Source organism: Camelus bactrianus, chromosome 31, assembly GCF_048773025.1.
Source record: "Camelus bactrianus isolate YW-2024 breed Bactrian camel chromosome 31, ASM4877302v1, whole genome shotgun sequence".
NCBI classification, from domain to species: Eukaryota; Metazoa; Chordata; class Mammalia; order Artiodactyla; family Camelidae; genus Camelus; species Camelus bactrianus.
Genome location: NC_133569.1, coordinates 1737761 through 1764160, shown reverse-complemented (window position 1 = coordinate 1764160; position 26400 = coordinate 1737761). Strand labels below are relative to the sequence as shown.

The window sequence follows — 26400 nt, the reverse complement described above, 5'->3', positions numbered from 1 at the left end:
AGGGGGTCAATGAAGGGGAGACCACACCTCAGGCATGGGAAACCACAGACAGTCCAGGAGGGACAGGGACTTATTGCAGCGGGTAAACAAATGGAGACACCCACCTCAGGGATGGGACTCCACAGAGTGTCCAGGAGGGACAGGGACAGACAGAGTGCAGGAGCGCAAAGAAAGGGGTCTCCACTTTTGGGACGGGACGCAACCCATTCCCTTTGTGCTAGATGAACGAACATTCATTAAGAGTTTGTTTAAATTCTGCCTTAAGATGCTGGTACTTGGTCTCCACTTCTGACAGTTCTTCCTTGAGCTTTTGAGTAGCTTCTCCCTTTTCACCTAGTTCTGCCTGTATTCTCTGCAGAGACGTTTCAGATGCAGATAACCTTGACTGAAGCTGTTGATAATCTAAGTCTTTCTGAGGAAGGCTTGCTTGTATATTCTTTTTACTCACACATTCTTCATTGTGTTTCTCCTCTAACTGAGTATAGTCCAGTTCTTTCTTCTGCAACTTTTCAGTCAAGTCCTGAAATATCAATTTAACAATGTATTTCTTTTCCTAATACTTTCAATTATTTTAATTATTCAAACAATCTTTAGAGCAGTATCATTTCGTACTAAATATTTTAGTCATTATTACAATATAAAAACAGTGAAAATATCCAACCAAGAATTAAATCATTACATACTAACTTATGATTTTATTATTGGTCCACTTGACTAAGCTCTTAGTACTAGTGTAATAAGAACTACTAACAAAATTTTGACATGAAATGAAAACACTAAAATCTACTAACTAGACTCTTTAAGGTATGCAAAATATTTACATTCTCTCATTTGAGTTAAAAATTAAAACTACTCCTCTATCATCAAAAATTGTTTTACATAACAATATACCTCAGCAATTCTGATTTCTGGCTTTACAATTTCATAGTTGGTAAGAGTTTTAGCATAACAATACCATTCACTGCTGTAGTATGCCTGATTCTACTGATTCCTAGTTTTTGCTCTTCTTAACAAACACTATTTTTAGGAGTAATTCAGAGTTCTTTCTAGGTATGTAAAAACAGTGATCTAAAAATTTCACTAACCTATCTCATGTTTTGTTATTTTACTCAGTACTATCAAGTATAAAGTATAAAAACTGACACCTCCAATCAAAGATCTGGATCAGTCAGCCTAATCAAATGTCAAAGTCTGGTCTTAGTGGAGTTGTTACAATTAATATTGAACATTTTTAAGTCATCATATGTACACATAAGGTATGGATCAGAATTTTAACTCAATTCTGTAACAAAGATAGCCAGGATAAGAAGCCACGGTGAGCACCTGATGAGTCAATCATGGACATTTATAATGCTCACTTTTTATATGCAGTGTGCTAGAAGGGGATACTACAGATGTAGTGGAGGACTAGCAAAGCCTCTGACCTTTAAACAGACTAATCTAAATGAAACACGCATATCAAAAAAACAAAAAACTTTTCTAACAAAGTTGAAACATAATGCATAGGCAAAAATGGATTAATAGAAAAGCTGTGTTAAATTTCTTGAGTATATAGTCTTAAATAAAATGAGTAAAGTTGAGTGGGACTAACTAGTAAGTTAAAAATCACATGAAAATAAACTTTTAACTTGGTAAAGTGGTGAGAGGAGTTAAGCAATAGGTAGACATGACTCATGCTATCTGCTCTATACAAGAAGACATAAATAGATAAAGTCACAAAGGAACAAACAAGTTGCATGAGGGAAAATAACAAATGCTATTTATTACCTCGAGGGGAGTAATAAGTCTAGGTACCAAAGTGGGAAAGGCAGGCAGCAGTAATGATTCTTGAACACCCGTCTGAGAAGTTCGTTAATATAAATTACCAAGTAGGAATATACTATAGAAAAAGCAATGTCAGAAAGATGATATAAGTATATATATAACAAAGAGAAGATGGGAGACAAAGTAAAAAGAACAACCATAAATTCTGGGCAAAATTAGCAGAGATGTGTCTTGACCAACCAACAGAAACAGAAAAAAAGAGACAGAGCCAAAAGACTAGAGAAAAAAATAGTAATTTTGAGTCAATCTGTATATTAGGAAAATTCTTTTTTTATATAAATATTTGTGTCTTGTTAGTAACTCCACATCTTTCTTGACATAATTTTCTACTTTTAAGAAGATAACATTTATTTTAGAATTCGTAAGCTAAATCTATTTGTTGATCATTATAGATATCTTGTATCTTTTTGAAGAAAAGTCCAAGTTACTAAATTTTATGAATGCAACCACACTAATACTGAGAACTTGGGTGGGATATAATTTTTTTTAATGCTACTAAAATTAAGGCTAGTAATGAGGTAGTAAGTCTTCTTCCCCATAGGCTTAAAGTAACCAAGTAATCCCACTAGTTCTACACATAATCCCTCAGACAGCTCCGCTCTTTAAGAAGCAAAAAATACATAACAACCATTGACTGTTTAAAATTCACTTGCCTAAAAAATTAATCAAAATCTTCCTGCTTTACTGCACAGATGAGAGCTAATTAAATTTTAAAAGAACCTAAATCACTTACTTTCTTTTTAAAAGAAACTAATACACTCACATGATGTAATTTTTACATGCAAAAGGCTAACTGAATTTAGTATGACAAACTTTTCATTCTCATTATCATCTTCCCATAGAATCTGAAGCAAAAAGTATAGTGAAAACATGGTTTTTGAAGATTGATTTTTTAATGCAGTAGAATCCATTAAGGAAATCAATAATTGCACATTCTCTTCTCTATATCAATCCTTACAACAAAAAATGAGATAGACATTATCATCCCCATTGTATGGATGAAGAAGCTAAAGTCAAAAGCTTGATATGACTTGGCCAGGTGGCAGAGTCACGTATTATGATTCTAAGTCCAATAAACTTTCCACAACACAATTCAGACACTCAGTGAGTCAATTCATGCTCCTCCAAACTTATACTATTCAAATTTAAAATATAAAATGAATGTTAAGATTGGTTTATAACAATTATCATTTGAGTAGGCAAAAGTCTTTCCTTCTGAATGTCCAGTCCTCTTTTGATTTCCTCACCAATTGTTCTTTCAACGTATTTTCTTACAGAGACAATTTCCCTGTATTAGGCTCTATTATCCACTTGTTACTAGTCAGGTAATGAGAAGAAATGCAAAAAGAATGGTATTTTTTATAGCTTGAGAGCTTACAGAGTAGTTTCAGGGATCTCATTTGTTCCTCAAAACAGCTTTGTGAGAAAGAACAAATTAACTATTTGTAGCTCTCCAACATCTTGTATTTTGTGCTCTTACATGTTCCCATGCCTTCTATAGATATATCTATCTCTAAAATGAAATGCCATTAACCCCTCTGCCACATGATATGCTCCTTAGCATCCCTAAAGACTAAGCTAAATAAAGTTGTCTTCTACAAACGCCTTTCCTGATTTACTAGTCAGTAAGATAGGAAAACATCCACCGTGGTCTTGATCCAACTCGGCATCACAACACTTCCAAATAAAAACAGTGACAACAAATATTCATTGAGGTGCTTTCTAAAAGCCAGACACTAGTCTAAGCACTTTAACATCTATTAATGTATTCAATACTCACATCAATCCTAAGAGGCAAATGGATATAACAGTACTTCTTAGCAGAAGAGGAAACACACTTTAAGAGTATGTGTGTCACAACCAGTTAGTGGCAAAGCTGAGATTTAAATGGGCTTTTGACCACTGTACTATTCTGTTCATGTCAGTATACCACTTGGCAACACAGTGGTAATACACAGCGATACAACTACTTGCCACATCTGGCTCTCGCTCTGGCCTATGAGCACCTTAATACTGGGACCGTTGGAAAGTGGAGAGCAACGAAGAATGGAAAATGGATAAGAGGTGTAACCCAGAAAACAGTCAGTCTCTTACAGTGACCCATGTTAATCACATTAGTAGCTTTAAATAAACATATGATTTTGTTCAGAATCATACAGAAATAGTTAAACTAAGCTGCAGAATTGTTTAAATGTCAGAATATGATTCTTATTAGAAACTAAGAAGGAGGCTCCCTCAATATTCCTCTCGTTTTTAAGTTTTCCAAGTCAGTAATTAAAAAACACTGGCTTAATGCTGAGAACTTGACATTAACATAAAAGCAACTATTTTTCCCATTCATTATATTTTAAAATGTAACCTATCCACCCTGATGCTGCCTATGACCTACAAAAGCTGCCAAGGCATTTCATGTAATAGCCTTCAAAAGACCAAGCATAGAGATTTCCAAATTTACAACACTTGGATATCACCACTGTCAACAATTATGATTTATCAAGGACAAAGGGTGAGGAGTGGCGAGGGAGGCAGAAGGCAAAAATTCAAAAAAAAAAAAAAAAAGAGAGAGAGAGCGATAGATAGATGCACCTCTCTGCTTGCTCCTGCTCTAACTGGTGAAAAAAATCCTAAGCAGGAAAACACTTTGAAAAAAAATTGTCAAGTATTACACTTCTGTAAAGATTATTAAGATTAGTAGAAAATCCTCTTATCCCCTAATAAAAAATTCCATTTTTACCACACTAAACCATCTTGATTCCCTGTAGTGCTCATAAAATAGACAGAGTACTTCCTTTAACAGTGTGTGTGCACGTATGTAGGCATGTGTGAATATATATATATATATATATATATATATATATATATATATATATATGATATTTGTTTCATAAATATTAACGGTTTGATGTTTCAGAAATACGTAACAAACTACACTGATCATAAACATCTGCTGCATGTACACATCTGGCCATCTTCCAAGAGGCAGAAGGTCAACTCTAATCTCAAAAGAAATTAAAAATCAAATTGAGGGACAAAGATAAAACTAAAGTGTATGTAGATGTTTTCTACATAGAGTTTGACAGGAGAAAAAAAGGAGGGACAGGGAGGCAGGGAGGTTTTTATCAGCCATAAAAAGATTAAATTTTAAAAATCCGTCAGCACCAAGTGTTGATGGAGAAATAGAAAATGGTAAACTAGTATAATTACTTTGGAAAACAGTTTGGGATCACCTAGTAAATATGAGTATGTATGTAGCCAGTAGCCCAGCAATTTCACATGAGAGTACATAACAATTTAATTCCTGCACAAATGCATGAGATTTATGGTGAAAGTTCATAGCTGCAGTATTTGTAACAAGAAAAAAGAAAAACTGTGTGAAAAAATAGGAAGTATATATGGATCACTTTGGCTGCATACCAAAGAATAATGTAATTGTCACATAGAAAAGCATTTATGCAATTGAGCTAGTTGCTTTTTTCCTTGAAACGCTATTTCAACTGGAAAGAATCATGGACGAACTATCATTATTCAGACTTGGGTAGGAAGAGAATCTGTCATGTCAAAGAATAGAAGTGATCCCGTTGGTTGCCAATGATAAAACTGAAGCTTCAAGATGAAGCTTAGAATTTTGGAAAACTTGTATCTACCACCATGAGCTTGACACTTCCTTATGCTTAAAGCCTGTACTGAGATTGATGGTGATGTTGACAAATGTGACTTGTTTTATACTGTACAGTGAACTGTTCAATATCTGGGAAATCTGCATAACTCAGTGAACCAGTATTTTTCACATGACTAATGCATTATGTTATAAAAATCATGCATAGGAAAGGTCTATTCAAAAGGCAAGACAGAGGAATGAATTTCAGTGTTACAAAGTACAAAAACTGCATTGATATGGTTTCAGAATCTACACTGCAACTAACTTTTGAGAAACTATACCTTATCTAATTTCAGTACAATATCAAATAAAAATAGCTACAATTATCTGAAAAGGCTATTTAGTCCTCCCTTTTCCAACTACATCTGTGTAAAACTAAGTTTTCTATGCACACTTCAACCATATCACAACAGATTAAAGGTAAAAGCAGACAGAAGAATCCATCTGTCCTGTATTAGCTAGACATTAAAGAGGACTGAAAAAATGTAAACTACCACCACTATTTTTTATATTGGAAATTAGACATTTTTAATAGGATTTTTGTTATTTATGTTAATATCTAATGGTTACTGTTTTCTAAATAAAATAATGAACATATATTTTTAGTTTATTTTAATTTCTGACATAACTGTCCATAGATGCAACCAAAAAAATAAATAAATAAAAGTTCTTTGGGGTTCATGACACTTTTGAGAATATAAAGCAGTCTTGAGATCAAGAAGTTTGAGAAATACTGTGCAAGGGCACAAGCAAAAAACACCCCAAAACTTAGGAGCTGAAAATTTTATCTATTATCTGACACATTTTCTGAGGGTCAGGGAATTCAGAAACAGCTTAGCTGGATGGTTCCACCTCAAGGTTTCTCTTAGACTATAGTAAGCCATGGGCCAGAACTATAGTCTCTGAAAACTTGACAAGACTTGGAGGATGTGCTCCCAAGTTCATTCACCTGGCTGTGACAAGAAGCTTACTATTTACAACCAATTATTCTCATCTCTTTTTCCCTTCTACCATGTTACTTTCTGTCTTGATTTTTCCTTGTTATATTTCATCAGAATACTAGGTTCAAGTTATTTAAAGCAAAGCCAACAAATTCACCATACATTTGAGTAAAAAGATTTAATAACTCCCTATTATTCCACCAACAAAAAAGTAAAGACATGGGGGGAAAAAGTATTAATACCATGCCTGCCCTGCCTCCAAACTAAATATTATCTGTTGCTCATCTTTAAAGAAACAAAGTGGAAAATATTAACATTAAAAAAAATACAGAATAAGAACAAAGTTGGAGGTCTCACACTTCCTGATTTCAAAACTTATTGAAAGCTACAGTAGTCAAAACAATGTGGTACTGACATTTAAAAAGACATCTAAACCAACAGAATAAGAATAGAGAACCCAGAAATAAATACTCACACATGGTCAAATGATTTTCAACAAGGGTGCCAAGACCATTCAATAGAAAAAAAGAACAGTCCTTTCAACAACTGGTGCTAGGAACACTGGATATCCAAATACAAAAGAAAGAAACTGAACCCTTACCTTATGCTGTAAAAAAATTTTCCAAAATGGATCAAAGATCTAAAATTACAAAACTATTAGAAGAAAACAGGTGAAAAGCTTCATGACAAAATTTGGCAATGATTTCTTGGATATGACACCAAAAACATGGCAAGAAAAGTAAAAACAGACAAATTGGATTAGATCTAAAACTTCTGTGCATCCAAGGTGCGATACTGTAAAATATACATTTGGTCCTGGTCCCCATTTCTGGAACTGGGCTCCTAAAACCCTAGGAATTTCCTATGTGATAAGAGCAATAAAGATATCCTTTGCTATTCATAACAAGCCCCCTTCAGCCACCTATGAGTTTTTAATAATGAGGTGATTCTTTAGAAAGCTCTAAGGATGGGGGCCGGTGCTAGGGGCACCAAACTTGAAGGAAGGGTTGAACTTTTAGCCCTACCTGCTCCCCAGGGAGAGAAGAGGGGGCTAAAGGTTGATTTAAATCACCAATGGCCAGTGATTTGATCATCTGTGCCTATGTAAAGAAGGAAAGAAATTTGAGAGATTTCAGGTTGATGAACGTGTGGAGAGCTCCCAGAGAAAGCATGGAAGCTTCATATACTTTCCCACGTATCTTGCCCTATGCATCTCTTCCATCTGGCTGTTCTTGAGTTACAGTCATTTATAACAAACCAGTCATGTAATAAGTAAAATGTTTTCCCAAGTTCTGTGAGTCACTCTAGCAAATTAATTGAACCAGAGGCAGAGGCCTGGGAACCTCCCATTTATAGCCAGTTGCTCAGAAGTACAAGTAACAAGATGGACTTTGAACTGGTGTCTGAATTGGGGTGTGGGGAAGGTACGGGTGTTCAGGCACAGTCTGGTGGGACTGCACCCTTAATCTGATGCCAGCTCCAGGTAAATAGTGTAAGAATTGAGTTAAACTGTCGGACACCCAGCTGGTGTCGCAGAATTGTTGATATACAGAACACCCACACATCTGATGTCAGATGTGAAGTTGCGGTACAGTACTGAGAGTAGAGGAGACACACAGGAGTGTTTTTCCTTTACAAAAAGACACAATGAACAGAGTGAAAAGGCAACCTAAAGAATGAGAGAAAATATTTGCAAAATCATGTATCCAATAAGGGATTAATATCGAAAGCATATAAAGGACTCCTACAACTCAACAAAAACACAAACAACCCAACTAAAATTATATGGCCAACAAGCATATGAAAAGATGCTCATCAACCTAATCACTAGGGAAATGCAAATCAACCATGATGAGATACCACCTTAACACTCATTAAGATGGCTACTATAAAAAAAACAAAAACAAAAATAAACACAGAAAATAACAAATTTTGGCAAGGATATGGAGAAACTGTTGAATCCTTGTACACTGCTGATAGGAATTTAAAAGGATACAGCCACTATAGAAAACAGTACGGTGAAATCCTCAAAAAATTGAAAACAATTACCATCTGATCCAGCAATTCCACTTCTGGGTATATACCCAAAAGAACTGAAAGCAGGGTCTCAAACAGATATTTGTATACCCATGTTCAAAGCAGTGCTATTCACAATAGCCCAAAGAAGGAAGCAATCCAAGTATCCATCAACAGATGAATAGATAATATGATAACACATGTACAATGTAATATTATTTATCCTTAAAAAGGTAGGAGAATCTGACACAGGCTACAACATGGATGAACCTTGAGGACATTATCCCATGTGAACTAAACCAGGCACAAAAAAACAAATACTGTGATTCCACTCATATGAGTTACTTAGAATAGTAAATTCATAGATATAGAAAGTAAAAAAGGTTTGGGTCAGGGGAGACAGTGAATGGGGAATTGTTTAATACTGTTTAATGAGTATACTTTTAGTTTTCCAAGATGAAAAGAGTTCTGGAGACAGGTTGCGTAACAGTGTGAATGTACGTAACATTAAAAAAAAAAAACAACAACAAAAAACTTAACTCACACTGTACTGTGCCAATGTATAAATAACATACACAAGATTAAAATTTAAGATATACAAAATCACTTTCCCATTATATATAGTTTTTAAATTCTCACCTGATTTTTTTGTGTTAATTCATTAACTGAACTTTAAAGTTTCTGTAGTTCCTGCACATATACAGCAACTTCCTGGGGGCGTTTGGCAAGTTCACTTCTCAGCTGGCTTACTGTGGCCTAAAAAGAAAAAAAAAAAAGAAAAAATTAGAGCAAACTAAAATGAAAAAGGAAATGAAAGCATCCAGAGGTTTTAAGATTCCATAGATTTTTGTCATTGTTGTTGTTAAATTGAAATAATCCTTAGAAATTTCAACTTGGTTCTTTATCTTACCACCCTCTACTGCCACCCCACAACTTCTTTGACTGAAAATTAATTTTTAAAATTTATCCAAAATGAACAACTTTATTTAATAATACAGTAAGTGAAAAGTTGACATCCTATTTTATGTGTCTGAAGTAAGCACCAAACTGCAAACTTGAATTTACTGGCTTTAAATTCTATACTTTAATCCTGAATTTAAAAAGGATATGCAAGTCATGCCTGTGTTTTCTCCCAACTTCTATAGCATAGCCTTTTCTTTTTACTTCAAAATCACGTTAAATGCAAACAACCAACACAGAAACACCTTTAAAGGTGGTGAATCATCTTTTTCACTGTAATTGAAAGTACCTGTCTATAGAAGTTATCAAACAGAAATTATATGTAGTTTCACTAACCTGGATCACACTATGATCATGGATAATAGCTGGACATGAATTTGCTTTAATACATTTTAACATTTTTAAATAAAATTAATGTCTATTATTGAAACAATGATTTGATCATTTAGTAAATATTATAAGAGGAAGATAAGCAAAGATCTTGGAAATACAAACTTTCTATACATGAAAGTTTTAACCACTACAGAGACTAAGTACTGTTTTTAAAGTATGCTTTCCTACAACTGAAAAGAACTTTGTATTTCTAATTCATTGTTTACATTGTTAGTAAATAAACTTTATAATATGAATATGGTAAACTTTTTTAAAAATTTTAACAAATACATCAGCAGTTACTATATTATATATTACAAATGAGTACTTTCATCTTCAAGGGGGAAACCTTAGAAGGCTACTAATTTATTATAAAAATAATGCCAAAAGATCTTTTGCTATTTCTTTTGGAAACCCTTCCAGAATGCATGGCACCTTTTTTCTTTTTAAAGATTCTCACTAGTGACAAAACCAAATCCACTATAAATGGATGAATATATAAGTTTTAGAAACAAACTAGTAAACAAGGTAGGTGAACTGAATGATCAAACACTTGGGTTTATCTTATTTAATAACCATAAATTAATGAAACTAGTTTTCTGAGTGTTTTCCCAACTGGTTTAAAGTCAACTAAAAGAGGTTTGAAAATGTTTTGGGGAATGGCAGCATGTCTGAGATATGTTCATGGCCTTACCTTTTATGGAAAATATATGTATAAAAAAATATATATATATATATATCATATATTTCAAAAAAGGGAATGTTTAAATATTCATGTCTTTTTAACTGTGTTCAATTTAAAGTATATCCTAACACCTCCTGTCTTAAAATGGTCATGCATCCTTCACATGGTTATAGGTATTAAGAGTTTACTTCAAATTGCTGTATCTAACAACTCTGAATCTCAGAATCATTTTCTATTAGCAACACTATGGATATTAATAAAAACATTAAAACAACCTGGCTATTTCAAATTACTATGTTTTAACCATGTAACACAAATGCCTACTTATCACACAAGAAAAGAAATTATATTTAAATCCCTACTTGTAAATATCCTATCAAAGGAATGACTAGAGTATCTCGCACATAATAAACAGAAATAATAAACAGTATGTACTAAAGTGCAAATTTTGAGTATATTTCATTAAAATACCCTGATTCCACTTTAAAGTCTGTAAGATGTAACATGTCTATCTTGCTGATAAATTCCAACATGCAGAAGAAACTAAACAAAGAAAACATATCCCAATTTTGTTATTTTTATAGCTTTTAGATATGTTCTTATACATAATTTTATAATGTATCCTTTGTACACTAAATATGTATTTTTTTAAATTATAATTCATATTTTTAAAAATATAAAAGCAAGAATATTTTTAAATTTAATTTACTCAAAGAGGGAAAAAAGAAAGATGTGGGAAGAGTATATACCTAAAGGTACATTTTAGTTGTGGGGAAGAGGAGAAACGGGAGTGAATTACAGGAAACTTTCACTTTCTCCACTGCACAATATGAGTCATTTTAATTTTTTACAATGATCATGTATTATGTTTCTAGTTAAGAAAAAATACAGATTGAAGAAAGACACAATTTTGAAAGAAAATAAATACATTCACTATTTAGTTATCACTATGGTGAAATTCAAACAAAGAAGATTCAAGCCACACTGACACTCCTTACTAGTTAACAGGCGAAGCTCATCTGTGCCCGGAGGCTGTAACACTTGCATTCCCTCTTCCTGAGAATGCTGCTCCCAGTTACTCACCATACTATTTGCTTACTTCATTCTTTCCCATGTAACCTCGTTGAGGATATCTTCCTTGATCATTCTAAAACTGTCCCATATTACTTCCAGCCCCACTACTGCCTGTATCTTGCTTTGTTTTTCTTTATAGCACTTTGCATGAACCGACTTTCTATCATGATTTGGTTTACTTACATATTATTTGGCTAAAGGAAGATAAGCTTTATGAGAGCAGGCACTCTGTTTAATTCACTCTTGTACTCCCCACACCTAAAATAGTTGCTGGCACTCAGGCATTCAAAAAATACTCACTAAAGGGATGAGTGACTCTATATCCTAGAAGTTAACAAATATTTGTTCCCATGAAAACAGTATATAAGATCCTATAAAATAGCCTGCATTCCCTTGAAGCCATGTTATTGAATTTAACATCAAATTTTACTAGAAAACTATAAATTACAAAAGAATTAAAGAATGATATTTCAAGCAAACATCCTGCTAGTGCTTTAGGATTATAATTATTGTCCTCAAATTCTACTACTCTTAGCAAATAATTATTTTAAAGATGGTTAAAAGTTTGCTTGGTTAATAAAACAAAAATGAGTATATCTTTGAAGTTCTTATATTGCCTTGAAACACAAAATTTGCCATACGATGAAAGAAGGTGCTATATTAGAAGTATTACTATTATTCAAAGCCTTCCAAAAACACATTACCTCAAGTTTAAGCATCTCCATTAGAAAGCAGAAAAAAAAAATGATAGATGAAAGGTGGAAGACAAGACTGACAAAAGTACACATTGAACACACGATAAAAAGTCCAAACACACTACTAATCTCTGATCTCTTACACTAGCATACTTTTAAAAGATATTCAAATGCTCTTTCATAACTATGCATGAGTGTAATATTACTTATTTCGTATCTTTTTAAACTTTTTAGCTTTAAAAATTAGGACTCAAATGAGTATATTTGGAATAGAAATAAAATTTTTAAAGAATCATTTCATTAAAGACCACACCAAATAAGCTGATTACCATTTTGATATTTTCAAAAATGCAGATTTTTGGAAATAATACTTTTATGAACCTTTAAAGCCTTAATTTCTGATCTAAAGAATAGCTAATTATTTATAAAGCCCTTTTAAATGCTTTAAAATGAGTTATTTTTCTATATGCCTTTTAAAATATCTGGACCAAAAAAATGAACTGTCTACAAATGCATAAGGTATATTTTCAATGACAGTAATGGAACATATTTAACAATGTACACCAGATTATATATCTTCAGCCTAAACTAGAAATATCAAATAAACCACTGCATTTTTCACTTCTTTAATTATTTTAATGTGTTTTGTTTCTGATGTCAATATTTAGGTTCAGTTAAAGCAGTAAAATAAAAAATAAAAATTTTTTCTATTAAGTTCCTTCAGTGCTATAATTTATTAGCATGTTTAACTAAGAATAAATAGAATGGAATTTTAATAAATTAATAAAACACATGTCATATATTTAAAGAGTAAGCAGAAGCTAAAAGAGTTATAAACAAATAAATGAGATGGAAGATTAAGACGGTAATTTTTTTCATATGGAAATGGTATGAGACACAACTCAAAGGTATTTAAGCTATATTCAATACAATATGTCAAAATTTAAAAAGTAATAATAATAAGTATTAAGTAAAGATTAATAGCACAAATTTACTTACAAGGCAATCATCAGATCACCTAAAATGGGAGATAACATGATACAAAAAGAACACGGGCTTTGTATACAACCTGGGATCTAATGCTACCTTCTTTATATTAGGTACATGGCCTTGAATGAGTTATTTAACTTCAATGAGCCCAAATTCCCTACACATAAAACAAACTTAGTACTTAACTTACATGGTTAAAACAAACTTAATACTTAACTTACAGGGATAAAAGAAACAAATGAAACCACATATTTAAAGTGCCTAGCATAGTGTCCAAAACCTAAGTGCTCAAAAAGAGTTTGTTTCTAATAACAATATACTGCTCTGACTCTCAAGCTACTATTTCCTAAAGCTATTCAAAATATTTCAGCATAATCTGAGGTCTTGATCACTATGTATTTATTAACTGAACAGCAAGTAAATAGTATCCTTGTTTTATTAAAAATATGATGAAATATTAAATCAATTACCCTGAAAGAACAAATCCCTGTATTTTAAAATTTATTTCAAAACACTTGGAAAGATACATTTTAGGAAAACTTAAAAGAAATTAAAATGTGAAGAATGGATTTCTAAGCCACTTTTCTTCTTTCTCAGAAATATCTTTTCTAGAGAAAAAAATAAATCATTGTTTCCAAACAGACACAGATCCAGAGACATAGAAAACAAACTTATGATTACCAAGGGGTATAAATTGAGATTTCGAGATTTGCAGATACTAACTACTACATATAAAATAGATAAACAAATATATACTGTGTAACACAGGGAACTATATTCAGTATCTTATAGTAACCTATAATGAAAAATTTGAAAAGGAACATATGTATGTATGTGTACGACTGAACATCATGCCAGACTTTGACACCACACTGTAAACTGACTATATTTAAAAAAAAAATTAAATTAAAACAAATCATTGTTTCATCACCCATGTTGACAGGTGGACAATGTGGGAAGATACTAAACCCTTTCACCTCAAATCTTTTATGTCTAGTTAAAACTTTCTCATCTCTAATGACCTATTCTCATTATATATAAACATATTTTAATCTACATGAATAAAAACAAATTTATAAAAATCCTCCATATTAAACTTAGAGTAATTCTTTTGCGGGGGGTAATTAGGTTTATTTTTTTATTTAAATGGAGGGCCTAAGGATTGAACCCAGGATCTTAGGCATGCTAAGCATGCACTCTACCACTGAACTACACCGTCCCATATAGAGTAATCCTTAAGTAAAATATTACTTAGATATATTTTCCCACATATATTTTTCCCAAAATATGTAAGTTTATTCTCTTTGGTCAAACTCTACTTATAAAAGATGTGTATGTATAACTCCATAATTCTCAGTTGGAAAAGGTCAAAGAGGATTGCACATTAAAATAGATGTATTCTAAAACTACCATTACTGTGATTCAATTTTAGTCACCCTATTACATTTATTTTGAAATTTCAAATAACATTAAAGGAATTTTTTAATCAAAAGAGTGTAACTTTTTTTTACTAGTATTTGAGAAATACTAGTAATCAGGCAGATTTAATTAAAAGTAATTCTTATTGAACCACAGAAATAAATGACTAGATTCACCTATGTTCAAGTATTTCTACTTTAGCATTTTGAATCAGGCTTTTCCTCATGAGATTCTTTGATTCAGACTCTCCTTAATTATACATTGGGAGCTTTCATCTGGCTTTGATAAATTCATGAACTCCCTGAAATTGTTTGAAAAGTTGTGAGATTAAATGTCACTGGGCTACAAAGATCACTTTTGGGAAATCTACACCTGAGGTTCATGAAGTCTGAAGTGTTAAGCATCATAAATTCTCACATGCCTATATGTGTTATACCATAAACTTTTACCATTCCCCCATTGATAAGATATAGGAGGAAGTAAACTAAAGAGTGACATACGTTATCTATAATATTTATACTTCATTGGCTTATTAATATGTTACCAATTATGAATAGAGTGGCTTTTAGATCACAAGCTGAAAAACTCTAAGAGATGCAAATTAAAATATCACTACAACTTAACTTTTTAAACTGAAAACATGAAAAACAAACATCCACATCACATAAGGGAGCTTAAGAACTGCACATAGTAGTAGTTATAATAAAATATCTCCTATAATACAGTAAAAAAAGAACAAAGGCTAGGATTTTTAAGAGAAATATTTACTACATATCCCAGAGCTTGTCATACACTGACATAATTACATAAGGGATTTACAGGCCAAAGTCACGTGAGCAATAGAAGAAACTGAGAATGTTTATCTTGGAAGACAGAAAACTCAGAGTAAATATGAATAGTCTTCAAATATTTCATGTGGAAAAAAAGAACAATTTATTCTGTGTAATTGCTGAAAACTGAACCTGTGCATGCAAATTACAGGGAAACAAATGTCAACTCAATGGAATGGTTGACTTATGAAGAAATGTATCACCCAGCAAGAGTTGTAGATCACTTACCAGAGATGCTATAAAGGGGATTCTTGGATGCAGTGTTAGACTGGATGATTTTTAAGACTCCTTTCAACCACATAATTCAATAATTGATAAACAAAAAACAAGTCTACTAGAAAATAAGCCTTTCTTGAATATTTTTTTCTAAATATTGGTAATACAATTGAAGAAAATTAAATCACACTTCCTTTACCCAAACTGAATTTAGGTAAATTCAATTAAAACTTATTAACTAGCCTGGAGCAAATTTAACTTTAAATATCATTTCTCCACAATATACCATTTGTTAAATAGAATAATACTCTTTAATGCAAACATTCGTCTCTAAGTTTCTAGCTTCATAAAACAAAAATAAAAAATACTATCAAACCATACTGACTATATACAAATATTACTCAGACCAAATGAAAGAAAGGCAAATACTGTTTGATAGGTCTTCAGAAAAAAATCTCAAATCCTGGCTTTACTCAACAGTATACACTAAACAAGTTAACAATAATCTCATTTAAGTGCAGTGAACTTCATTACCTCTGAGTTAGCATACTCTGTTTGTAACTTTTTGCATTCATCTTTGAGTTTTTCAGATTCTTTCTCACGTTCCAAGGTCATGTTATCCATTAGCATTTGAACTTGGACCAGTTCTTTCTTTAGCACAGCAACATCTTCTATACCAGGTCTCTGAAGCTATGAAGCAACACATTTCCATTTCAATTAAAAATTACAGTGAAACTAAAATAACATATTTTTAAAATAATTTTACTGCAAAGAAATCAAAATAAAAATAATCTTTAATGTCAATTATTAGATTCCGAACATCAAACACTAATGTCTTCCCTTCAACAGTCCTCTCCTTTTCCCGCTCTGCCTCATATTTAATAGTATTACCACTCAACGTGCAAACTAGCAAATTCACAGTTGTCTTCAGCGCTTTAATTGCTTTCCCTTCCTTCGCAAAGTACACTCACTGGTAATAACAATCACTTGATAAATGCTAAATTCTTTCATTTTCTATCTTAGGAAACTGGTAATAAAATGAAGGAGGAGCAAATATAAGCATAATTAGAGTCTGCTGCAGGTTCAATATAGTTGATTCATTTATTCATATATCTATTAAGTACTAAATAAAGGACAGGAAGGAGGCAAGAACAGATCCCAGGTTGTTAAGCCTGGGGAGAGTGCTGAAAATGGGTAGTACCAGTGACAGAAATATAGTTATGGAGGAAATATGATGACTTGATGTTACACTTGTCCAATCTGAAATCGAAGCTAGAAAAGTATCCTAAAAGTAGGTGGATTTACAAAACAAAGTTCAAAGGACGGTAAGATCAGAGATGCAGATATGAAAACTACTAAGTAAGACAGATAATATTAAGACAGAAACAATAAGAATGTTAACATCATAAATTATGTATTGTAAACTTCAATTTTTACTTTAAAATTCATATATGTAGATGGTAAAACTATGGAGAATTTATTTCCTCCATTTTACTCAAGCTGTATTTCTAAAAAGTTTCATCAGAGTACATATTTTATTTTTCAATTTCAAATAAGGTTTATAGTCTAATAATGGTTTCTAAATTACCAGTTCAGTCTTCAGATCTTGAATTACAGTCGCCTCTTTATCTAATTGGTCTGTCAGATGTGTCATTTTTTGTTCAGCAGCTTCTCGAAGACTCTTTTCTTCATCATATTTTGACTTTATATCTAACTAAGGATAGTTATATAAATATTAGTTTCATGACATTAACTTTAGAGAAGAACAGTTTTATAAATTATATTCCAGTACATAGCTATATCTGTATCTATCTATATATATATCACTCTAATTCAAATTCACATTCCTTAGATAACTATAAATATATACAATAAAATTGTGCTTCTAATTACATTAAATGATAAATTTAAAATGATCAAATGTCTTTGTCTACGTAAATTCCACACACTAAATTACTAATTAGCATTTTAATGTATACTTAATCATACATAATATTTTACCCAAAAGCATGTAGTTGAAAAAATTACATGTAATTGATAGCATAAACAAATACTAACTCTATATTATTTAACTTCTTCAAAATGTTACTTGTTAATCTTTAAGCATACCCCAAAAGAAAATTCATCTTCTGTAAAGTGAGTCTTTTGAAAGGCAGAGATGAGAGGACAAATGAAGCAATTTATAGAGCACTCTGTTATCATTATAGCAACTCTCTTACCATTAAATTCCATTAATCATCACCATATTAAGTCTAACAAATGCTTTATCACACTAAAATACGATGTTTATTTCTCAAACATACAATGGTAAAAAGGTAATGAGACTGATTTATTGGCTAAAAAAAATTCCGATTCATTTTACCTGCAATTTCAGTGGCAAGTTGGGCTGCTTTCTGTTCAAATAAGTCTTTCATTTGCTTAATATTAAAATTTTCTGTTTGAGCTTCTTCTAATTGTCGTTCCAAAGACTGTAGTTCTACAAAAAAAGTACAGTAGCTATTGAAACACAATATTAATTACATTTCCTAATTGTTATTACTTATATTTTAATCATTGTAGTAATTAAAGACAATCAACATGAGTCTACTATCCAATTACAAGCAGAGTATCTTCACATTTCAAGAATTAAGCATATGTTTCATTTAAGGTCAAAGTCATAATTTACAAACATATAAAACAAATGAAAGGAATACTCAGCATCACACCCGAATGACATAAATGTTTGTTTAAAGATTATTTTGATTTCATATTTCAGTTATTGTCCTAAATCTGTCAACTGACCAAAAAGGAATACATTCTCTCCTCTGATAAAATGTACTATAATATGAAATGTAATTAGAAATGTTTTAAGAACAAGCAAGGCCTTATGTAAAATAATCAACTAAAATATGCAGTAAACTTCTACTATTTCATTCTAACAAAGAAAAGAGATATCAGAGGGACATTAAATACAACAGCTAACCTCAAAATATAATTCTGATTAATTCATTGAGCATTTCTCCAGTTAAAGTCCATTACAAAGATGCTAGTTTCATCTTTCCTTCATTTCAAGAGAAAAAGGGTGCATCTCTTTAATATAGATTTAAATTTTCACTAAACAACCATATTAATGTAATATTCCAGAAGTTTGTTTATAACTTCAGAATATAATGATCTAAGGAGACACTAAGATTTTCGTTAACTGATTAAATTATGTAGTTCACAGGCAACAAACATGCTGCTCAGCCTAGAATATGACTGTTAATCTTCACTGTTTTAGAGCCATGAAGTATCCACAAAACAAAATTCACGTAGCAGGCATCAGAGAAAAAGAAATAAGAAAGAATGAGAAAGATGAAAAATAAAAATGGAAAAAACAATAGCTTCAAGTAAAGTTACCTGCTGGTGAATCAGCTACTAATCCATCAGGTTTAGACTCCTCAATGAAAACAAAAGACAAATGCATTAAAAGGAAAAGACAATGCTGTTACAATTGCCAATGTGAAAAAAAAAATCTCTGAAAGCCACAATCTGTCAGGTAAGTAGCAAGATTTTGACAAAAATTAAATTTTGGCCTGCTTACATTCTTCAAGATCACTAAGCTAACACTAAGCAGACTGGCATAAAGATCTAAATACAGCTCAGTTCCTCTAAGACTTTTTGTATTTTAACATATTATTAGATTTTTAGGTCTTGCAATAGATGGCATCTTAAATTCCATAAATCCAATAACAGATAAATAAGATAAATTATTACAATTATAAATATAGATTCTAAAGCAAATACTCAAGTTAGCAGGTAAGATTCAGTCCTATAATATTTGAAAATTTTCATAAGCTAAAATAGGCCATGAAGCAATCACTACTAAAAAATGGCTTTTAAAACATAAATTTTTAATTCAGGATAATAAACTGTCTTTAAAAGAAGCAGAAATAAAGAATATATTCCATAAGATTTAATTTACCACATGCATTAGGAATAAAATAATATACCACCTGGTCATTATTTCCATATTCTAAAAATTATATATATCTAGAAGAGTTTAATAAGGCTTCTCACAGTGTATCTGACTTTTTATTTTCCTACACATTGATTTAAGCATATTGACTATTAATAATCATCAATATTTAAAATACACTTTCCCCAATGGTAAATTTCTTATTAAGGCAATTGCACTGTGGAAGATGTATTTAATGTATTAAATGTAAAACAGTTGTCTCAAATGAGGAAACAATTTCCTCTGTGTTTTCAGGTACAGAAAACAATATAGCCCATTTCTGATTTTTAATAACATCTACATAAAACATGAGTAAGTAAACTATAAGTATTTTAGATTACTAAAAACCTCTTTAATGTATCCTCAATTACAGAAGCTGAATAGTAATAAGACTCATCTTTTTATCCATTTGTTTTTCTTCTCTAGTCCAAATGACGATTTTTGATGAAAAGATAAAAAAGGCAAAAAGACTAAGAGTCACAATGTGCTAAGATAATGTGCAAAAGGATTATTAATTCCTTTATAAAAATATTAAAGCTACTGTCAAAGGGTATCCACTTTATTCTTATAAATGAAAACTATATATGCATTAGGTAAAATTATTCTAGGATTCTTTATGTAATTTTCGTATAAAAGTCAAGATAATTTTAGTGTAAAACTCGTAATTGGATTAAGACATTTCCTTAGAAAATATATTAAACTATAAAGATTATGAAATATATATATATATTTATATATATAGAATCTAGGATATCAAACGAAATCACTAAAAATAACCACTTCTGTTACCACAGTGACTTTTCTTTTCCTCATGTATTTTTTTTTTTGTAAAGTTGTATAGCATATGTATCTGTGTGTGTACAAGGACACATAAAAATTTTTATTGAGTTTTTTAAAATCTAACATTAATACAAGAGTTTTCCCATGCTTTCAAATGATCTCCACTAATATAAACTATCTGCAGTTAATAGTTCTTTCCCTCCTAACAGACATTTTAGTGATTTCCAATTTGTCACCAATTCTTTGAAGAGTTTCACTGTTGTCTGAACTTATTTATACTTTTTAAACATTTAGGTATATTGTCAGAAAATAAGAATAATGTAGCCTGATATAAAAAAAAACCAACACATAGGTAAATGATTCTTAGTGGAACACCTTTAAAGAGTTATATCTTAGATTCCCATATTTTGGTTATATTCATTTGCATTCATTAATATTAAAACGGGTATACATGCAGGATATTAAACACATAGAAACAAATTAGGAAGTTATTCATATCAGGCCACCTGCTTACAAAAAAATATTATGCTTAATTTTCAGCAATGAAAATAAACAACTAAAAACACACTTCAAGTATTTAAAAGCAATTACTTGCTGCTGTAGCCCTTGAAACTTTTCTAATTCTTTCTTTCATTCTTCTGAGTACCATTTTTCTTCCTAAAGGAAAAAAATGCCTTTTAATTAGTAAATTTTAAGACTTTTTTATCTGAAACATTGAAAATAAACACGTAAAATCATTTTTATTCTTACCTTAAGTGAAGCTTGTAGGTCTTGGACCTCTTGTCTAAGTAGTGTTATGTCATCTCTAAACATACATTGGGAAAAACAGGAATTAATAGTTAATGTTCTTTAACAAGTCATGGCTAGTGACTGTATATTAGTATTCTAGTTTTCTCAATTCTTAAAAAAACTACTGTACATTTTATGCATAGTGGAATATACATATAAATCCCTTAGGAGAATAATTGTATTCCTAGAGTATGTTATTTATAAATGGAAGAACATTTTATCACGGAAATGATAGAACTGTCAAATGCCTGAGCCAGAAACAAAATACCATTAATTTACCAGCAAGAAGTATCCATGGCTTCCTATTGCAGTTAGTATAACATCTAAACTCACTAATAAGGACTATAAAATCTGTACAGTCTAGTCCCTGCCTTACCACTCTCCCCCTCACTCATCTAGCTCCAGCATTACTGGCTTCTTTCTGTTCTTTGAGTCTGAAATGCTATTTCCTGGCAAAACTTCACATTTTGTTCCCTTCATCTAAGAGTCAGTCTGATACAGAATAGTGAGAGACCACCCGAAGTCCTAATGCAGGAGAGATTCCATGAGAAAACACATTTGGGATTATTATTCGGGGTATAAGAAACATGTATCTCCCCCTGTTGGATTGTAAACAGCAGATAAAGGGACCCTCCTTGCTCCATGCCACTGCAATGCTGCCATGGTAGAAGACACAATAACTGAAATGAGTAGACTGAAAATACTCAAATGAATTCATTCTAGTACAAAAGGAATAGGAGGACAGGATCAGTTCTAATGATGGGGAAGACCAAGTCCACTACAGCACAAGCATATGAGAAAGGTAAAAGATAACAGGACAATGCTGGTGGAAGAATTATTCTCTAGGATGGGGGTGGGGGTAGAGAGTAAAGGGACAGGATCAGCTTCATCTGTGAAACATGGTTAATGATAGGAAAGGAAGGAAATTGCCAACAAAGAAAAATGTAAAAGATGGAGAATTGAGTCCTCTATTTTTTGTACTCATTCATAAGTAAAGAATTAACTCATTGTTCCACAGAATTTGTCTACTCCAGACTCTCAAGCTGTTCAGTTTAACGGGGGAAGTAAACATGTAAACAAGTAAAAGCAATAGATGATCATCAGTTCTATGATAGAAATAAAAGCAGAGGCATAAAGACAGTGATCACTTCTACCTAAAAGCACTTCATGATGGAGATAAACTCTGAGGTAAAGTCTTTAATCTCTGAATACAGAAGTAAAATTAGATAATAGATTCCTGTGTCTTTTGTTGACTCTTAAAATTTATCTTTATCTGACACTTTCACTAATTTTCATTTCTCTGTTGTGTGTGTGTGCGTGTGCGTGCGTCCCCATCCCTCCCTCTCTCCCAAGTGGCCCTAGGAACATATCTATTTGTAGAGACCACAAGCCAACTGGAGAAGACTTAGTCTTTACATGCATATGGACAATTGTGGGTGTGTTTTAAGTTTTCCCTACTCTTTATTAATCTTCCAAATCCATGTATAAACTAAAATGATGAAGAAAGGAATTAATAACAATATACTTGAATGGCTCATACTAAATTGAATCAAATTGCAAAGAAGATAATCCAATTCAGTTTCTAATTGGGTGAACTTAGTTATTCCAATTAATCTTTTAAAAAGTGCCACTTCAACAAATTTGTGAGAGTAATTTGCCTATCAGTGTTTAGAAGGAAATATAATGAGCTCTGTTTTCAAAATGTCAACAGTGAGATGTTCCTTTGGAACATCAAAAGATACCTAGTAGGCAACTTGGGAGATAATTCTAGGTTGGGAATGTAGTTTAGGAGGAAGTCATAGATGTAGATATCATCACACATATAGAGGAAGAGGAATACATTAAACAGATCAAAAAAGAATGATAACAATGGTATGTTGTCTCAAAAGAGCAGAACGAAAGACAACCAGTAAACCAAATTTGCAGAGACTGTGACATATGGTCTACAAAGATGGCTGCCATCAAGTTCTTCCCTTCTTATATGTAAAAGCCACCCCTTCACTGAAAGACAGTTTACTTCTTGGCCTCTTGAATCGTAACGGGCGTTGAGCAGTCTTATGGCTACTTTAACCAATAGAATAGGGCAGAAGTGACATTCTGACACTTCTGAACCCAAACCTTAAGAAGACTGACAGCTTCTGCTCCTTTCCTCTTGGAATGCTCTTTATTAGGACCTAACTGCTATCCTGTGGGCAAGTCAAAGCAGCCACATACACAGGTCCATATAAAGGAGAACTGAGCCCCCTGACATATAGCCCCAGCTGAGCTGCCAGCCAGTATCCAGTTATATCCCCCAGCCATGAATGTGAGGCCATTTTGGCCCTTCTGGCCTTTTCAAAACCCAAGTCTACATAACTTAAAGCAGAACCACCCAGTCAAATCAAAGAATCATGAGAAGTAATACACTGTTAACGTTTTAAACCATTAGGTTTTGAGTGGATTGTTACACAGTAATACGTAACCAAAACAAAGGTCTACTAAGATAAAAACTGAAAATAATCCTTTTTTTTTTTTTTTTAACTGTTGGGCTTTGAGGGAATAGTTTCAGAGCATGGTAGGGCAGAAACCAGGTTTCAGTGAGCTAAACATTGGATGAAAAGTTAAGGGTAGACTGAATGAAAATTCACGTACTAGGCACTAATTCGTAGATGAAAAAGCAGCTCTGTTAAATTGACACTAAATATAAAGGCACTTATACATGATTTAATATAAATATATATTTTATATCTATTTCCTAACAAATGACAAAAGAATGGTACCAAAATTATTAACTCATACACAAAAATCTTAAAGAGCATTAATAGTCACATGAAAAGGAAAGATTCACACATCCCAAAAGCACTGGTTTTCCCACATATTTTAACAAATTAAAACAACCATATTTTATAGTTCTTTATTATCAACCATAATGTGGTCATAACCAACTATGAGCCATTTTTTAAAGAAAAACATGAAACAAATTTTTTACAAGTAGAATAAAATCAAGATTTCTCCCTTAGTGGGAATATAAGATAAAGAGTTTTCACCAATAGCAGAAGAAAAGGAAAGTTATATTGTTGAATGCCTTTCTAAGTAATTATATTTTAGCTTGATTTAATTTTAAAATGGTCAGGCAAAATTGCCAAGAAGCAGAATGTGTATGTGTGCTTGTTATTATATTGGTGATTACAAAAGAAATTTTTAAAAATAATTATTAAATTTAACTCTTGGCTAAATTAATTATTTTAATAACTTACTATAAAATCTTCTAAATAAAGTATATCATTTTTTATTAAGCAGAGTATGCTAAATATAATTTAACCTTTTGATAAATCACAACCTTCTTTCAAAACATAACCTCTGAACCATGTTGTAGATGCTGATATAGTTATTGGTCAAGGATAGAATAAGTTATAACAATAAAGGAGGAAGAAAAAAAAATGATAAACGAGGAAGCCACAATAAATGAAGACAGATTTAAATTAAATAATATAAAAACACTATTTTCAAAAACTAAGTATTCACAATGAAACAATGGTATCACACACATTCACTACATTACACTTCAAAACTATTATACTGTACCGCTTCAGAGCAAGAGCTTCTCCTCCATGACCTGAATCATTGCCAGCATCATGAACTGCCTCATAGTGTTTGAAAAGTTCATCAGCAGATCCAAGAGATTTCATACACTGGGGACATATGAAACCCTAAGAAAGAGATAGAGAAAGGTTTCAAAATAGTATTTTAGTATTGCAGAATAACCGTTTGTATGTTATGAAATACAGTCACATGTATTATTCACACCAATGGTACCATTAAGTAAACTCTAATTTATGGTGTTAAGTCCAAATTCTGGTATTGCGCAAAGGTACGTCACTGCTTATCCTGCATGCAGTTTACAAGATATAAAGAAAACCTTTACAACCTTCTTTTAGGTTGAGTAAATTAATGGTAAGAGAGTTTTATCCTGAAAAGTCAATTCTAATCTCGAAGTCTAGTTGAGAAGATTTGTCTTCATATCCTCCATCTCTGTAGATAATCCTCTTCATAAATAATACCTGCTCCAATCTACTTCAAAGGAATGATAACCAAAAAATTAAGAACATGAAGTACTCTGATCATTGAGAAAAAAGGTAATGTAAATAACTCATAATTACCACAGAGTTATCTACAATGGTTGAGAAGTATTCTAGTCAGTAATGCTAACCGAAGACTAACATAAAAATTTTAAATTAACATATAGTCCTGTACTTCTCTTCTAAGAACTTGTGGTTCCTCCATACCCCATTTATACTTCTGTAATTTGTCTCTTCAAAAATTAAGTTTCTTGAATTACCTTAAAAAAATATATATATAGTCTATATATATATAGTCCTGTAAAATAATAAAAACTTACAAATAATCCCAGAATGACTATATGGTTATGGTATACAAGGTCCTTCATGTGTATTACCCGAATGACCTAACCAGTCTGATATCTGGACACCCTTCCTTACTCTATACAACATGGCTCAACTATACTGAAGTACCTATGCTTCTCTGAACACACCATGGTATCTCACATTTTTATCCTTTTGTATGTATATTGCTATTTTCCTCCAGCATTATTATTAGTGTGTCAAGTTTCTACATTCACTGCGACACACAACACAAAAAAAGATTTTAATCTATGTTTCCCTAATGGCTAGTGTAGTATTTTGAACATACCATGTATTTCTATACTGTGTATTTATTTAGTGAAATATGAATAAACCCAGCAGGGAAGAATTTGGGGGGCAGGGACAGAAGAGCTTCAATAGTTTGCAGATCACAAAGCTTCCAAGGGACAGATTGAGCTAACTAATAAAAACTCTGGATACATAAAAACTAAAAATAAATAAATAATTTGTGCTCTTTTGTTGGCTGTTACACAAGTAATATACCCTTACTTATCATTTGTGCATATTATATGGCAAAACCAAGGCTCACTGAGCATAACATTACCAGACAATGGTGTAACAAGTATATATAAAGGATTATAGGAACACAGGAGGAGAGGTATCCAACTTTGCCTGTGGTAGCAGTTAATGCTTTACAAAAAATACAGATACACATACATATTGTGTATATGTGTATATATACATATATGTAGAGATATGTATATATGAGACATTAGAATTAGGTACTAAAGAATAAGTAGGAGGAAAGAGACTA

At 31.9% G+C, this 26400-nt stretch overlaps 1 protein-coding gene across 1 annotated transcript in view; it reads right to left on the bottom strand.

The window, feature by feature from the left end:
• Window positions 1-217: 217 nt before the first annotated feature.
• The window catches only part of LOC141575686 (early endosome antigen 1-like), a 62842-nt gene continuing 36659 nt past the window's right edge, over window positions 218-26400 (bottom strand). The window contains 9 exon segments of the mRNA XM_074355549.1: window positions 218-520; window positions 9079-9195; window positions 16215-16370; window positions 17269-17390; window positions 18043-18156; window positions 19059-19098; window positions 21028-21093; window positions 21187-21241; window positions 24790-24914. Coding sequence (XP_074211650.1) covers window positions 218-520; window positions 9079-9195; window positions 16215-16370; window positions 17269-17390; window positions 18043-18156; window positions 19059-19098; window positions 21028-21093; window positions 21187-21241; window positions 24790-24914 — 1098 coding nt within the window.